This window comes from Lethenteron reissneri, chromosome 32 (assembly GCF_015708825.2).
Source record: "Lethenteron reissneri isolate LAM-NWPU_2019-01 chromosome 32, ASM1570882v1, whole genome shotgun sequence".
Lineage (NCBI taxonomy): Eukaryota > Metazoa > Chordata > Hyperoartia > Petromyzontiformes > Petromyzontidae > Lethenteron > Lethenteron reissneri.
Genome location: NC_083810.1, coordinates 13182415 through 13198062, shown reverse-complemented (window position 1 = coordinate 13198062; position 15648 = coordinate 13182415). Strand labels below are relative to the sequence as shown.

The following is a 15648-nucleotide window of genomic DNA, read 5'->3' as shown; positions in this document are numbered from 1 at the left end:
TCCAAATAATAAATAAATATTCTGATTCCGGCCCTGCGGCAGCGGCCTCTCCGTGCTGGGGAGAGCGCTGGCGGCAACGAGCGTCCCGGCACCCCGGTGGCAGCCGTTGGCCACAACTCCTCTCGGTGGCGTGAGGTGGCCTCCCCCTGCGTGCCCTGCTGTGTGGCCCATTGGAGCGCGAGCTGCGGGGTGTGTGGTGGACTAAGCAATGGCACGGATGGCTCCATCAGATTCGCAGTCTTTATTTTGCAACCGGTAACGTGAACAAAGAAAATAAAGCGGGCAACAATACAACCCAGAATTGTTTGATCTAGTCAGCTGACATATAAAAAGTGCATTTATAATAAAATGTCATGCTACAAATTGTATAATCAAAGGTGTAAACTTTAAAAGAGACAAAATGTCTAAATTATTCCAGGAATTTAAACTTTTACGAATACTGTGCTGATAATCACACAGCGCGTTGCATCGTTAAATAAAGATGGCCACACTATGCTTGCGGGTGTACAAGACAAATAAAATAACAACACGCGAAAACTTCCATCGTAATCTCAACAAGTATTGACAATCAGCTCAACAACGAGACAATATACATTTCAAATCGGTAAACAGGCACTTGAGCAATGGCGTGGGTAGTGTGGGTCATATTTTCTACGTTTCATCATCAACCACATTCAGACATACGCATACAATTTTTTGTTTGACTCTTACTATATACAGACAAATACAAAACTATCATGGAATGGTATGTATGCAACTGTACCGTTGGCATACTCTCTTCTTAGACGTGGCATTCATGTGGGCCCTCGTGTGTGTTGCCACACCCAACAAATAAACTCAAACACACATCACTGGTCCGAGATCCGAAAATAACCATCACGGGCTTAACCATTTGGATGAAGATTTGTTAAAGTTCCATGAATATTTATGCAGATTAAATATATGCACGAGTGCAGTAACGATAGCATGAACAATTCTTTTTTTGTTAACATCATACATCTGGCGGTGATGACCGACACACAGGTGGAGATTTTGTAGAAGGCAGTAGTTGCAGGTCCACCCTGACCATGGCCAACTGGACAGAAGACCGCTCATGAATTGTGTCCGTCAATTCTTCAGGTGGCGCGTGCGCGGGGCACGTGACTACCCTCCCCGCAGGCGGCCCTGCATGGTGATGGTGGAGTGTTGCTGAATCCCGTACCACTCCAGCTTCTGATCGTCCTCCAGGGTGTGGATGCCGAAGGTGAGGATCTGCTGCTCTACCGGTATGCGCGCCTTCTGCTGGACCTTCTGCTTCAGTGAGAGCACCGAGTCTGAGAGCTTCACCTCTATCGTCAACGTTTTGTTCGCGAGCGTCTTCACGAAGACGTCAACGGCCTGCGTGGAATATGAAATGAAAAGTTAAACAATGCCGTCGCGTTACAAATGCCATCTTCACTTGGGCTACGCACCGAGTTTTTTTTATATTGCAGGCATATAGGCTGTTGTTAATTTAGAATGTCCATTCGTAGAATGGTGGCATAGGTGCTCTACCACCTGTTGGCTGGCTGGCTCCATAATGAATGTTACAGTGAACAGAAGAAGCCATTATCAGGCCATACTATTAAAGCAACGTAATGAGATGCAACATGACACTAATACACATCGAATCAGACTCAAGATAGCTGCAGTGAGTACCAGGGGATTAGTTTATAATGTCAGTGTTCTCGTCACTTCTGTAACTGCACGGGGGGTTCCTTGCAGTCGGGGGCGGCCCTAGACTAGTTTGCCAGCAACTGTCGCACTCGGAGAACCATGCAATCGGCACCCCCAAACCCCAAGGGCAGATCTAGGCTGAGGTTTTTGATAAACTGGGGAACATTTTGCCCGTATTTTCCACTTCATGTTTTTAAGCGTATTGTTTTAAACAGAGGCATAATTATATGGTTTGTCCGTCTGTCCAAGCAATAAATTCTCAAATGTTGATGAAATTAATTATAATTCATATTCCTTCTGTGCATGCACGGGAATTGAAATAAGTGACACAATTATTATTTTATTTGTATATATTTTTTTTTACTCGAATTTGGTGCCTCACTTAACGTGGCACCCGAGGTAACCGCCTAGGTCGCCTATATGGATGGGCCGCCCCTAGCTTGCACTCAGAGTAGTGAATGAGCTGTGTTATCCGTGGCCTGCAAGAGACTTTAAAAAGTCAAATTCGACCCTCGGTAAGGAAAATGTTCCTTAGCCCTACCCGAGATCAAGGCTGGCTGAAACAGAAAGGCATTCACAAAGTCACTTTTCTAAATTAGTTTTTAGCATTTTCTCACACCGACCCAGAGGTCGCGTTGGCGATTCCGAGTGCGTGGCAAGCGGCTCTGCTTACGTGGTCCACGTGAAGCAGGTTGACGATGGCATTCTGCTTCAAGCCGCACTTGGCGAGGGTGGTGGCGTCCTGCAGCGCGGCGCCCCCGTAAGCGAGGCGCTGCTGAGCGGGCGACACCTTCCACTTGCTCTGGATCCTGGCTTTCAGCGCCAGCACCGACTCGGACAGCTTCACCATCAGCCTCAGGGACTTCCCCTCCAGGTCCTTCACGACGATCTGCACGACCTGCGTTGGGGAACGGGGGTGACGGGAGAGTGTACGGCATTTATTTTCAACGAAGGGTGACACGCACGTGAATAGTCTACAGCTATCCACTTAAAGTGCTCTACAATACAATGCGTTGGTGATTTTTACTCGGCACGTGGGGCTCAGGCTTGGCAGATTTTTGATTACCCCATGAGAATACAGTTAAAAGAAAACAAATATTAAAACATTCAGATTGCACTGTAATTTTTTCACCAAGATGTATCGTGTAGAAATATGTAAATAACCATTACACGTAAAATAACAAGTCACGCTTCAGCTTGCATTTGCCATCTACGTTGCGTTCTGTTTGATGTACAGTCTAACAGCACAGTTTCATTCACAGCCTGTACGTGTCCACACATCTGCATGCACGCAAATATTGTTGCGATGTTGCCGTCGGCCTTCAGCCATTGGCAAAAATATTGTTAACTTCACAAAGTTGCCCGGTGTGAATATAAGAAGTGTATCCGGTAGGTCAGTGGCATTGTGTGGTTGCACCTGGTGCAGCTACACCACTGCTGTTGCGCCTGCCTGCCTGCGTGCCTGCGTGCCTGAGTGCCTGCGTGCCTGCCTGCCTTGCGTTCCACTCACGTCGTTTGGGTTCTTCATCATCGCGAGCAACATCGTCTTCATTTCGCTGCTGGGCGCCTCCTCGACGCCAACGACCGTGATCCTCTCCGGATCCCAGACGCAGTCCTCCTCCAGCTCGCTGGTCACCATCCCGCAGCCCCGCGGCACCCAGGCGGTGTCGTAGCCCTCGTCGTGCCAGGTGAGACGCAGGGGGTGGTCCTGGCCGTCGATTTTCTTCACGCGCCCCACGTTCACCCTGAGCTTCAGAATCACTTTGACGTTCTCGGGCTTCCCAATCGGATACCGCCTCGCCTTCTCGATGTCGCGGCTCACGTAGACGCCGGGCCCCAGCATGCCGCGCTCGGACCGCCTGAAGCCCTGCGCGAGGATGCCGCGTGCCCCCTGCGCGTCGGTGCCGTGGTACATGATGTAGCGCCGGTCATCCTTGGGGCTCTCTCCTCTCTGCAGGGTGCAGGGGACATTGCGGTCGCCGATGGTCTCGGAGCAGTCCATCGTCGTGGAGCGGTGAAGGCGAGAGGATCTGTAGGCGGTGCTGAGAAACGCAGCACGATCTTGGTGAAAACGCAGCCTCACAGTTTAAAACCACGAGCAGACGAAACGGCACTTTGTTAATTCGTCACCATTGGCTACGTTCGTATTTGTCGAGCAACCTCGTGTGGCAAAGTTACAAACAGATGGAGCCTATTGCTGCAAAACTTAATGTAACATAAACACCTACAACTATTTTGTTAAACCCACTGCTGGATGAGGAGTTCCCCAATCCTCGGCGGTCGTCGGGGTTATTTGACCATACTTCACCAACGCACAACCCACAACCTGTTGTTGCACTGCACGCAGCCGGGCTCCGCTCTACGCAAGAGGCAGCATCGGCAGAGAGCGCAGCGACCGCGGGTATCTCACCTGTTCCGAAGGAGGAGAGGCTGCTTGTGTCCCTGCCGTTGCGCGCTGCCCTCCTTTTAAAGTCGCGCACGCGCCTCCCCCTCCTAGCGCAGAGCCCCGGGGCTGGGGAATCCACGCAGAGCCTCTCCGACTGAGTTCAATCCGCACCGCGGTGTGGGCTCCTCCCAGCCGCCAGCCCTCCCTTTCGGGTTTCCGAAACCTGCCTCTGTTTGTGACCATGGTGCTGGAGGTTTGACAGCAGAGGTCCTACTCCGAATCAGTCGGGCGCCACTATATTTCCATCGGCTGCGCAATGTTGTGTGGAAGCTCCCTCGTCTGTCGCTCCGCAAGACACTTCGGGTCTTCTCGACCACAGTCATGCCCTCCCTTTTCTATGCGTGAAACATTCAGGCTGGCATGCCTGCGATCCATCCTGGGTTTAACCAGGCTGGATTGTGTGAGGAGCTCACAAATCCTTGAAATATCTGGACACAGTGAGCTCCTCCGGCAGGCAAGGCTGCATTGGCTGGGTCATGTAGCCCGCATTCCCAGCCACCGCATGCCCAAGCAGCTTTTGTTTGGCCGCATCGAGGGGGCTAAACGGGCACGACATGGGTTAGTGAAGAGATGGAGTGATGCGGTATGGGAGGATGTGGAGTTGAGTGGACTTGCCGACGACTGGTACCGGCGGTGTCAAGATCGGCCTCTGTGGAGGAGGTTCGTGAAGGACGCCGCTGCTGCTGGGCAGTTGGAGGCAGTCGCCCTCCAGCAACAACGGAGAGCAGAGGAGCGACGCTCACTACAACGAGCGGAGCGCCGGCCGTCTAAAATGCAGCACAGTCGTGGCACAGGTGGTGCATCGGCCAGTCCTCTCAGTCGGCTAACCCATGGCGGCACCTGGGTCTGTCGCGAGACCTCCTGTCAGCGAGATTTCGACACTTCACGTGGCCGCGAAGTGCACCTAGCCTGGTACAGGCGCCGTGGTGACGTCACCGTCACTTAGTGGCGAGTGGCGCGGAATTGGTATTTGGGGGGGAGGGCGAGGAATGGGAGGTGGAGCGAAGAGTGGGGGGCGAGGAGTGGGGGGGGGAGCGAAGAGTGGGGGGGGGGCGAGGAGTGGGGGGGGGCGAGGAGTGGGGGGGGGCAAGGAGTGGGGGAGCGAGGAGTGGGGGGAGCGAGGAGTCGGGGCGGGGGCGAGGAGTGGGGTGGGGGGAGCGAGGAGTGGGGGGGTGGCGATGATGGGGGGGGGAGGGGGGCGAAGAGTGGGGGGGGAGCGAAGAGTGGGGGGGGAGCGAAGAGTGGGGGGGGAGCGAAGAGTGGAGGGGGAGCGAAGAGTGGGGGGGGAGCGAGGAGTGGGGGGGGCGAGGAGTGGGCGAGGAGTGGGGGGAGCGAGGAGTCGGGGGGGGGGAGCGAGGAGTCGGGGGGGGGGTCGAGGAGTGGGGTGGGGGGGGCGAGGAATGGGGGGGGGCAAGGAGTGGGGGGGGGCGAGGAGTGGGGGGGGGCGAGGAGTGGGGGAGCGAGGAGTGGGGGGAGCGAAGAGTCGGGGGGGGGGGAGCGAAGAGTCGGGGGGGGGGCGAGGAGTGGGGTGGGGGGAGCGAGGAGTGGGGGGGGGCGATGATGGGGGGGGAGTGGGGGGTTTCGGTGGTTTCCCGACACCCGCCGCGTCATCAGCGCTGTGCCGCGCCCGCTCTCACACCGGTCCGTGCCGACGCAATGTTTGGAGACGTTTTGTCATCGTTGTCTCTCTGTTCGGACGAGCAATTGGTCGGCATTAATCTCCGCCGGTTTCCCTGAGCCAGTGGTGGATATTCAACATTCCTATGCTCGGGCCAGTTCGTCCACAGCACTCCCGTGACGTTCCTGTAAAATCGTGCACCCCTTTGAGATCCGTGAATTCAGTGGAGTTGTCACAAGTGCCGGTTTTCTCAGAAGGTCATCTTCGTCTCTCCACCACTCCGTGGCATCACCTCAACACAAACATGTCGTAGGGTCATCGCATCGGCTGCGATAGCCCAAGTTGTAAGTCGCCTGCAACAGACCCTGCACACACGCAAGCAACTGCGTGTGTGCATGCACTCCTATTGTTGTTCTTCCCCGCACCTCCGATTATCGAGATTAAGTTCAACCTACGTGTACGGTTATATAATGCACGATGCATGGCAGTGACCACGTAGCGTCTCTGCACTTGCGAGGCGAAGTGGGCTGGAGATGGCCTTCGGGCACCGATGCGCTCTGGCTGCGTGACGTGGATTCTTGAATTCCACGCGAATTCGGCGAAATGAAGTCGAGGGTGACATCGCTCGTGCGATGCGCTGTGCATGCAAGCGGGCAGCCTCGCTTCGATTACCCATTGGGGCGTTGCCTTGCAAATAGTGACGAGGCTAGTCTATTGAGTAATAGAGCAGCGTGAACAATACTGTCGTCTTATTTATAGATCGTGACGCAGTAGTCACAGCCTCGTGGACACAATAACAAGAGTGCCCAGTGCATGTTGCGGCGAGCCGCGCTTCGAACCCGGGGCCACAGAGAGAAGTTCGATTCCTGACCATGGCCAACGTCGGTGGTGAGGGATATCTGTACTGGATCCGGCCCGACACGACCCCTTATCCACCAACACTGACAACGGCACGGTAAAACAACCCCCGTCACCAACAAAGGCGTTTTGAAGGCCTTCATTCAGCAGTGGATTAGCAGAGACCTGTGGATGTATTACTCTTACAGTTGAATGCGAGGGGATGACACCAAAACTGAACGCAGAGTCGTTCATGAGGCACGAATTTGCTCTCCTGCTACTGACAAGCATTGCCCTGGAGTTGGTGATCTCACGCAATCGTGTTCTCATCTCTTCGTGACCCACCAACGCCCACCGCACCCCGACTATAATCCAGTCATCAGCCGCCATGCAAAACAAAGTGCAATGTTTGATTCTCACGATGACGACGTTTTATTTTAATAACGCTTAGTTTTAGAACATTAACTTTATTTTCATTAACATATCACATACCGTACGAGTGCTGTGGTATGTTATACACGTGTGTTACACACGTGGGGTTTGACGTGGTTATACCAACACCGCCTCGTTCGCTGGTGTGCCACACTGTCGGGAGAAGGCAGTGCAAGCACAATTCATTGTCGTACTGTACTATGCTCCAACGTCTATGGTCCCCACCTTAACTGAACCCGCAGTGACCGGCGCGGCGAAGTTTATGGTCTTGCAACCTCCACGACCCATAATGGCGTGCAGGAGGGCGCGCATCCAGCGGTGAAATTATCAAAGCGACTGGATCCGTGGCGCATTGCAAAGGCTCTCATTCCACGTGGCGCACGGGCTTGCACCGTGCACGTCGCGTGACGTTCCGTCTTCTGTTTGCTGGAACTGACGTCGCCTGGTTCGCGGTTAATAATCAACCGACTGCTGTTCATGACCTGACCACAAAACAAGCGTCAGACGCGAGAAGCTGCCACGTGTCTGTCCCGTCGGCTAATTTCATGGCGCATGTCTTCTTTAGTGGCTTCTGACCTGTAAATACAGTGTACATATATATAATCGCACATTCCATTAGATTCAAGGTAGAGTGAAAACACTCTTGGTATGGGAAATGTTGCGTGTGCTTACTATTGCAAACTCAAAATAACAATTCGCGTCGTTGTGGAAAATATGAATGGGTTAAATGTGCAATGTCTCCTTAATATTCCCGTCTCTCCACGTAAAAACAAAAGTATTTCGTAAACAGTCCATCCATATGCTTGTAAGGTGGACAGCTACCAGCATTGATTCAAGTCTGACTGCTGATGAGACACTGCATGTCGAAACCGGGTTATGCTTGCACGATGCGTATTTGAATCAATGTCGCTGAAATTGTGCCCTCCCAGAAGGCCCTCTGGGTGATGGGTTGTAGAATAAAAATGTGTTTACGTTTTCTTATGCCGAGAGCCGGATATGTGACGGCAGCGTTATCTGTCAGCGCTCACGCGGGGGAGCAGTGGCGCAGTGGTTAGCGCACAGTGTCATGCTGCCGGCCACGTGGGTTCAATCTGGGTCACGAGTGACGTTTGAATCGATGCTACGCCATCGCCATCTTTCCCCTCCCCCCAACAAAGACAACGATTCCTCCTATAGCCTTTAACTGACTCGGGGCAAGTGATGTTAGCGAGCACCTACGAAGGCCGGAATAATACACGAGGGGGTGAGTGGCCAGCACCACGCCCGACCGCCTTTATCTTCCCAATGGCAATGTTTACACACCGCACCAGATATTATACTCATTTTAGGCTGAGTCGACCTCCGGGGAGACTCAGGACTAGTTCAGATAATCGTCACTGGCGTTGGCCGTGAGCGGAAATCGAACCCGGCTCGCCGGGTTCGTAGCACAGCGCGTTAACCGCTACACTACCGCTTCCCCCACCGCACCCTCACGCACACAATTTCACCACCCCGCACACAGTTAGTGAAGTATGGTCAAACAACGTACATGGCCGAGACAATCTGGAGAGCCCTTCCAACAGTAGATTGACCAACAGGCTGTGCATATGACAGATTGTTTTTATTATTCCATTCATTATGTAAAGGTTGTGGAACCCTTTTAACTAGGTTTTTTCAAACAGACACATAACCAAACCTTTTGCAATGTGACATGTTTTGTGTGAAACGTGTGGCTTTAAAGTGTTTTTGTGATTGCTCTCGCACGTGATATTTATACACAGGTCTGTCGATTTATACCGAGTCGGTGCTGGGCACCTCTCAACTTTATCAACCAACGTTGGCCACCGTGGTGAAGTATGGAAGTATGGTTAAGCGGTGTCCATGACCAACACGTTGTTGAACGGCCAAAAGGGCTTTACACATTTTTTTTTATTGCAGGTACATCCAGCTGTCGACAGACGATAACGCGTGAGTAGTTGCGTGCTCTTCACCTGCGAGCCTGCCCCACATGTGCATTCAGATTGAATTGGTTCCTTGCATGCAGTTGAATTCTTTAATGTTGATTTTTGCACTCTGCACTTCACGCCAAGAAATAGGCGCAGCATTGCGCGACTTACTCGAGGTTCAATGAGCTCGGTTGCCCCGCAAACCCTGGACGTTTGGCACGCTCACAAGCACGGAGCATGGAGTCGGAAGCACTACTACCATTACAAATCCATTGGGGATATTGCGTTTGGCAGTGGCAGCACAATTAACAAAACCACACCAAACAACTTTGTTATATCCACCACCTTAAAAAGGAAATTATATAAGAGGCGACGTTTCATGCAAACGCCCTAGTGAGTTGCTGCCAAAAAGGGTCGTTTCCCAAAAGATTACTTATTTATATAAACTCTTATTTTAGGGCAGTGTTGTTATTAACAATTTGAGTTTTTGTTCTAATGCAGGACATCTCTGGGCAAAGCCATTATTGGTGCCTCATGTTCTTCCTCTGCGTTCCTGGTCCTCTTTCTCCGCTCATTCAAATACCGTGCTTAAACCATTTCCACGTTCATTCGACACCATCCTTCATATCCTCGCCACTTTAAACCACTTTCCTGTTGGCCAGGTACTTCCATGTTCATCATCTTCGTCCCATTGATGAGTTTCCTCTCTTCCTACGACAGCCATCTAAAACGACTTTCTTTCAACTTCACTGAGAGATGGGTGATCTATTTTGATGTTAACCAAGCAGGGAATGCGTGTAAGGCATATTCGTAAACATGAAACCACACGAAGTTTCCTTAAAGTAGAAATATATTTATTGTTTATATATTTGCGAGAGACAATTGAACAATATAGTCGAACAATGTGCAAGTAGCATTGACTTAGTGTCTAAATTCGCAGTTCATTTAAATATGCAATAACGGAAAAGGACATTTGGGAATCTGTGGATCTGGCTAAGTCGCGCCTTTTGGCGTCATCTGGTCCAACACCATGTGAGACTAGGCTCTAAGGAAAGCTGTCTCGGGTGTGGACCAATCAACTTCAAGGACAGTGCATACATTATCAGAGTTATGTGTTTTGTTTGCATTACGACTGCAGGTATTGTGGTCTATGCTAACATGACTCCTTGTAAAAAAAGGTGTCACTTATGTTGCCAGATAAAAGGGTAAAAAAACAATTATCATATTTTTTCTTCTGGCAAATGAGGTTCCAATGGTCTGGCTAAGTCGTTACACTGTGTATCATGATCCCTCGGCACAAAAACTCACACCACGGTGAGTGCAGTTTGAGAAGTCGCGTCGACTCGAAAACAATCGAGGCTAAGGTCACATTCATCTCAAACGTGAGCCACGTGCGTGATTTGTCTGGCTTTAGGCTTGCCCTCCGCGCAGGCGGGCTTGCAATTGGATGGTGCTTTGTGCCCTGATCTTGTAGGAACGCAGTGTGCGTTGGTCTTCCAGCTGCCGGCTCTCGAAAGTGAGAATCTGCTCCCTGGGGGGCACTCCCTCCTTCCGATGGACTTCCACCTTCAGCTGCTGCACCCGGTCCGAGAGGCTCACGTCGTACGTCCGGGTGCTCCCTTGAAAGTTCACCACGAAGATCTGGACGGTCTGCAGTGAGGACAAAGAGGTAATATTAACACAAAATAACGAGCAGGACACACGACAATTGAGCACGCACGTGAACCTGCGTACACACGCCTATTTCCACAGGCAATCCTGTGTCAGCCGTTGAAATTACACAGAACGTGATTGAACAATGTGCATCCAAATGTGATTTATATATGGGCACTGGTTCAATACTCGTATCATTCATAACGTAGACGTCTCATTCACAACATCCCTTACTGAAGCACATAAGTGCCGTTTACTTGACACGTACTTTGGATGGCATCCTAATCTTTTCCCGTAGAGTGGCGATTTGTCCAACAGGCGCCTCCTCGATGCCAATGACCTTGACCCTCTCCGGGTCCCACACGCAGTCCTCCTCCAGATGGCTGATCACCATTCCGCACCCTGCGGGCACCCAGGCGGTGTCGTAGCCCTTGTCGTGCCAGGTGAGACGCAGGGGGTGGTCCTGGCTGTCGATCTTCTTGACCTTGCCCACATCCACCTCCAGCTTTAGGATGACCTTCAGGTGATCCTCCGTGTTCAGCGGGTACCGTCTGGCCTTGTCGATGTTGCGGCTCACGTACACGCCACGGCCCAGCATGCCGCCGGCAGACTGTCTGAAGCCCTCGGAGAAGATGGCTTTGGCCGAGGCCACGTTGGTGCCGTGGTACATGATGTAGACGCGGTCATCCGTGGGCGTCAAGCCCGCTTGGAGCGACCACGTGGGCGCGATGGTTTCCGAGGCAATTGTCTCGGGATTCATGATGGAGCAGAGAATGGAAGAAACTCGTTCACTATTGTAAACAAAAGCAAAAGGCGTAGATATGTCAGAGCTGACTGCAAATGCAATACAATTGCACAGTCCACACTTACAGAATGTCTACATGTGAGTGCAGCTCAAGATGCACGACATATAGGGGGTACGGGGGGGGAGGGCTCCGAATGGAGGATGGGTTTCTCTTGAACTTGTCATGATTTTTGCAAGCGGCAGGGGGAAGCGGAGAGAATATGGAAAGGAGGCAAACATCCTTGTTCAAATATTATTTTCGAGGCCTAAATGTTATAATACTACATTACAGCCCTTTTGTCAATAGTCGCGGGTGGGTAACTCGTATGGCCGATTCCTACCCACTGCCACTCGGCACACTAAGTCGGCTATCACTATCCCAGTCTCACCCGTTCGCTTGTTTTGATGTTACACACTCACACTGTCGCTGATCTCTCTTCTTGTCTCTATATCATTTTCTAGATTGAACACTCATGTCTTTGGAAATATTTTTTTGTGTTTAGTTTGTTGTCTTACCTCCGCACCTCCGATTAGCACGGTTTGCTACGTACGGTGCGAACGAGGTTCAACATACAAATTTGAGATGTATTTTAAAACCAGTTAAATAATAAAATGACACTGCAATAAGCAAGTTTCATACCAAAATTAAATGTCCATGTTATGTTTAACATGGTTTGTCATTGCTCACGTAACATTTCCGTAAATAATAAAGGACTGTACATCAATACGTAGCACATCGTTGCACTGGATAGACCTGCTTTATTTCTTAAACTGAAGCGTCAATGTGCTTAAACAAGATGCTTCAGTTACACACGTGCACCTAGAACTCAGCTCCTACGAAAAAAAATCAGAGGCTCTTAAATTACCACTCACCTGCAGTTGTGAGACTTCTACAGTCCGCCGTGTTCGTTCGGGAGGAAGATGTCGGATATTGACGACTCGCTACTCGCGAGCTGATCTTTATACTCGTGGGTCACACCGTCACCCAGCTGTTCGTGAATTCCCCGAAAAGGTGACGGACCTCAACGCGGCGCGTTTGATTAGCCGCGTAACTTCCAAAACCCCCACGAGTTCGTGCGTTCCTCGACTTTTGCCGTCGATTAAGAATCGCTTCTTGGCAAATACGGCGGCGTCAGCCGATGAGGGCGTGACGGCGTTTTACGATTTAGCCCCTGGCGCTGCGTGCACTGCTGACGGCCTATTGTGTTGAGTGCGATATTGACACGTACACAAATAAAGTTTGATTCGTAGTGCCCCGCTCGCTGCATAAGGGTCTCTGCACGAACCGTCAGCGGTGACGTCCATTCAAACAAAAGCTCAACACGCGGTCGTCAATAACACTGTCCTAAAAAATAAAAAAAAGTATAAGAACAAGCGACCTTTCGGGCAAAGTGGCCCTTTATTCGTCGGGGATACATAGTCTGTGCCTGTTTAGCACTGCCGACGGAACCTTCACATGAAAGTTAAATACAAATGTATGACAACCAGGCAAGAGATCCATTGGGTCCGGAGTGGTGGTGCGGTGTTGAGCGTACGGCACTAAGAACCCAGCGACCTTTGCTCGAATCCCAACAATGGCTTACGTACGTGGCGAGTGGTGTCCACTTCACCAACCCGAAATGACCATTGTGATCAATTATAGTCAACCCCCCCCCCCCTCCCAACCGAAATGGTATGGGGAGGCCTTCATCCAGTAGCGGATTAAGCTTGAATGAAAAGAGAGCAACACTCACCCCTCCCCCCCCCTTCTCCGCATCTTCCCAAATTCTGACTTTAATTCAGTGCAATCACGTAACCATTTAAGGCCGAGTCAACCTAGGGGGGTGGCTCCGACAAGTGTAGACACACCTCGCCACACGGACTCTGTGCATGGCCATGACACGGAACCAAACTCTGCCTGTTGCTCTTGCGTACTGCAAGTCGATGCGCGTCCTCCACGCGCGTCATTGCCGGGTTTCTGGTGATGTCAATCTTTGCGCACTCCGGTGGATGTTGACATCGTCAATGCTGGCAGCATCACGTGCTTGCTGACAGCGCCGTGGTGCGAACTGAGCGTTTCGGGTCGTAAGCCCGGGTTGGTGGCTTGGCACGGGGCACTCACACGCTCGCTTTGTGCCGTGTCGAAGCCTCCTCTCTCTCGGTTTTCCCCTTGAGCGCCACCTCCACCAGGGATATATCTCTTACCTTGTGGGTTCTGGAGCGTTTAGCGGCGCCCCCTTTGTTGTCTGTGGTGTAGAAGAAACGAAATGTGTTTTTTTCTTCTTGGTTCTTTCGGTAAAGTCACGTAGAAGGGAAATAATAAAATAATAAAAATAAAACATTATAAAATAAAATTCTCACGACGTTTCGGCCACAACGCAAGCAGCCGTCCTCAGGTGAAGAACAGGGCTGTCGGAAAGACAGCGTCCGAATGAGACAGCCCTGTTCTTTACCTGAAGACGGCTGCTTGCGTTGTGGCCGAAACGTCGTGAGAATTTTATTTGTTTATTATTTTTTATTATTTTATTATTTCCCTTCTACGTGACTTTACCGAAAGAACCAAGAAGATGAATCCCTGCAGTCACGAAAGCTTTAAATAGAAATGTGTTTTGAGGATGTAACGTACGTGTGTTGCCCACTTGGGCAACAACTGGTGTTGACTGCTGCGGTTTCCTCGTTCATGGAGCGCGACTCGTGATGAAGAATGCGATTTCAAACACAATAGAACAAAACTTAGAACTGCGTCACAATGTGTGGTCTAATATTGGTCGCGAAAACCAACGTTAACCCGACAACGTATGGTCTACATTTCTTAAAATCTTTCACCGCAACTGGAGCACACGGGCAGACCTTTTAATCGTGCCTCTAACGTATACGGCATTGAGTTGCCTATTAACACGGGCAAAGCTCACGGTACAAAGAGAACACGCTAATCGCAGGTGACATTTCAGTGTTATTCAAATGCGGGTCTGCTCACGTAACTGGAAAATAGCTTCACACTGCCTCAAGGCAAAACGTAGAGTACACATGTTATTGTGGGCACAGGCGAGGTGGGTGAAATGGGGTAGGCATTTATTAACGAGGGGAACAAACACAAACTAAAGTAATGTAAACCAACAGTCGATATTCAGACATTTAATTCGCAAACTGCCTGATATAATTTCGTTCCGCGTGCATTTTTGTACAAGGGTGTCCGTATTTCGCTCACTAAAACGCCCCTTGCTGTCACAATTCCCTCCCGCACCCTGTCATTGTCCCTCAATCATTTACCCTCACACCCAATAGGTCTTTACTCCCAGTAGGCAAGTGCCTTGTAGGATTTCTCGTCCATGAGTCGGATTGTTCAATCCACCATCTTCGCTGTTAATGAACTGCTTTCTTATTCGTGTTCAACGATACAGAATACATGACGTCGTATTCTTAGGTTTTTTCGGTAAAGTCACGTAGGTAAAAAAATAAAAATTATAAAAGTTAAATAAAAATAAAATAAAAATCACGACGTTTCGGAGGCAACACAAGCTTCCGTCTTCAGGTGGAAGAGTCACAGCACGATAGCGGTACAGCTATCGTGCTGTGACTGCTGTGACTGTTCCACCTGAAGACGGAAGCTTGTGTTGCCTCCGAAAGGTCGTGATTTAAATTTTATTTTTTATTCTAATTTTATTAATTTTAATTTTTTACCTACGTGACTTTACCGAAAAAACCTAAGAATATGAATCCTTGCAGTCACGAAAGCTTCAAATCTAGAACATGACGTCGTGTTTTTGTTCTGATTGCCTTCGTTGCTGCTTTTGCCATGTTGGTGACTCGGGTTGCTCTTGCAAACGGCTCGTGCTGGTGTCTTGAGTTCGCATCGGGTTACACAAAATAAACATGATACTGTACTTGAAATGTATTAATCGCTTTGTCTCTATGGCCTATGTACGCTGAATGGTTATTACCTTTCTTTAAAATGTCGCTGATTATATATTTTTCCTTTTAAGGCGGAGTTGACCAATTTGTTGATTTTTTTGTTTGGCTATTTGTGCTTGTGCACTGCTGCCAATACAATATCGCCAAATAATGTTTACCAATGATTGGTGTTGGCTGTTTTCAGCGATTCGATCGACACACCACATCCATCTCCAAGTAGGAACCACAATTGCACCATTAGAGTCAACATGATACGTGGAGAGAGCATTGCCAATGGTGGTTTATTTCATATTTAGGAACCACTCGATATACAGAACAGATGCGTCCATGAAAAGTTATCCGTAAAGCGAAATTCGGTTTATCGAAC

The 15648-nt window shown here is 50.1% G+C and overlaps 1 protein-coding gene across 1 annotated transcript; it reads right to left on the bottom strand.

Moving 5' to 3' along the window:
- Window positions 1-283: 283 nt before the first annotated feature.
- On the bottom strand, window positions 284-12458 carry LOC133350140 (polyubiquitin-like). The gene is made up of 7 exons (XM_061564166.1): window positions 12264-12458; window positions 10875-11397; window positions 10367-10603; window positions 4106-4158; window positions 3206-3737; window positions 2369-2593; window positions 284-1377 (listed from the first exon to the last, which is right to left on the bottom strand). Exons 2-7 carry the CDS (start codon window positions 11364-11366, stop codon window positions 1144-1146), a joined length of 1773 nt encoding a protein of 590 aa, XP_061420150.1. The 5' UTR covers window positions 11367-11397; window positions 12264-12458; the 3' UTR covers window positions 284-1143.
- Between the last annotated feature and the right edge of the window lie 3190 nt (window positions 12459-15648).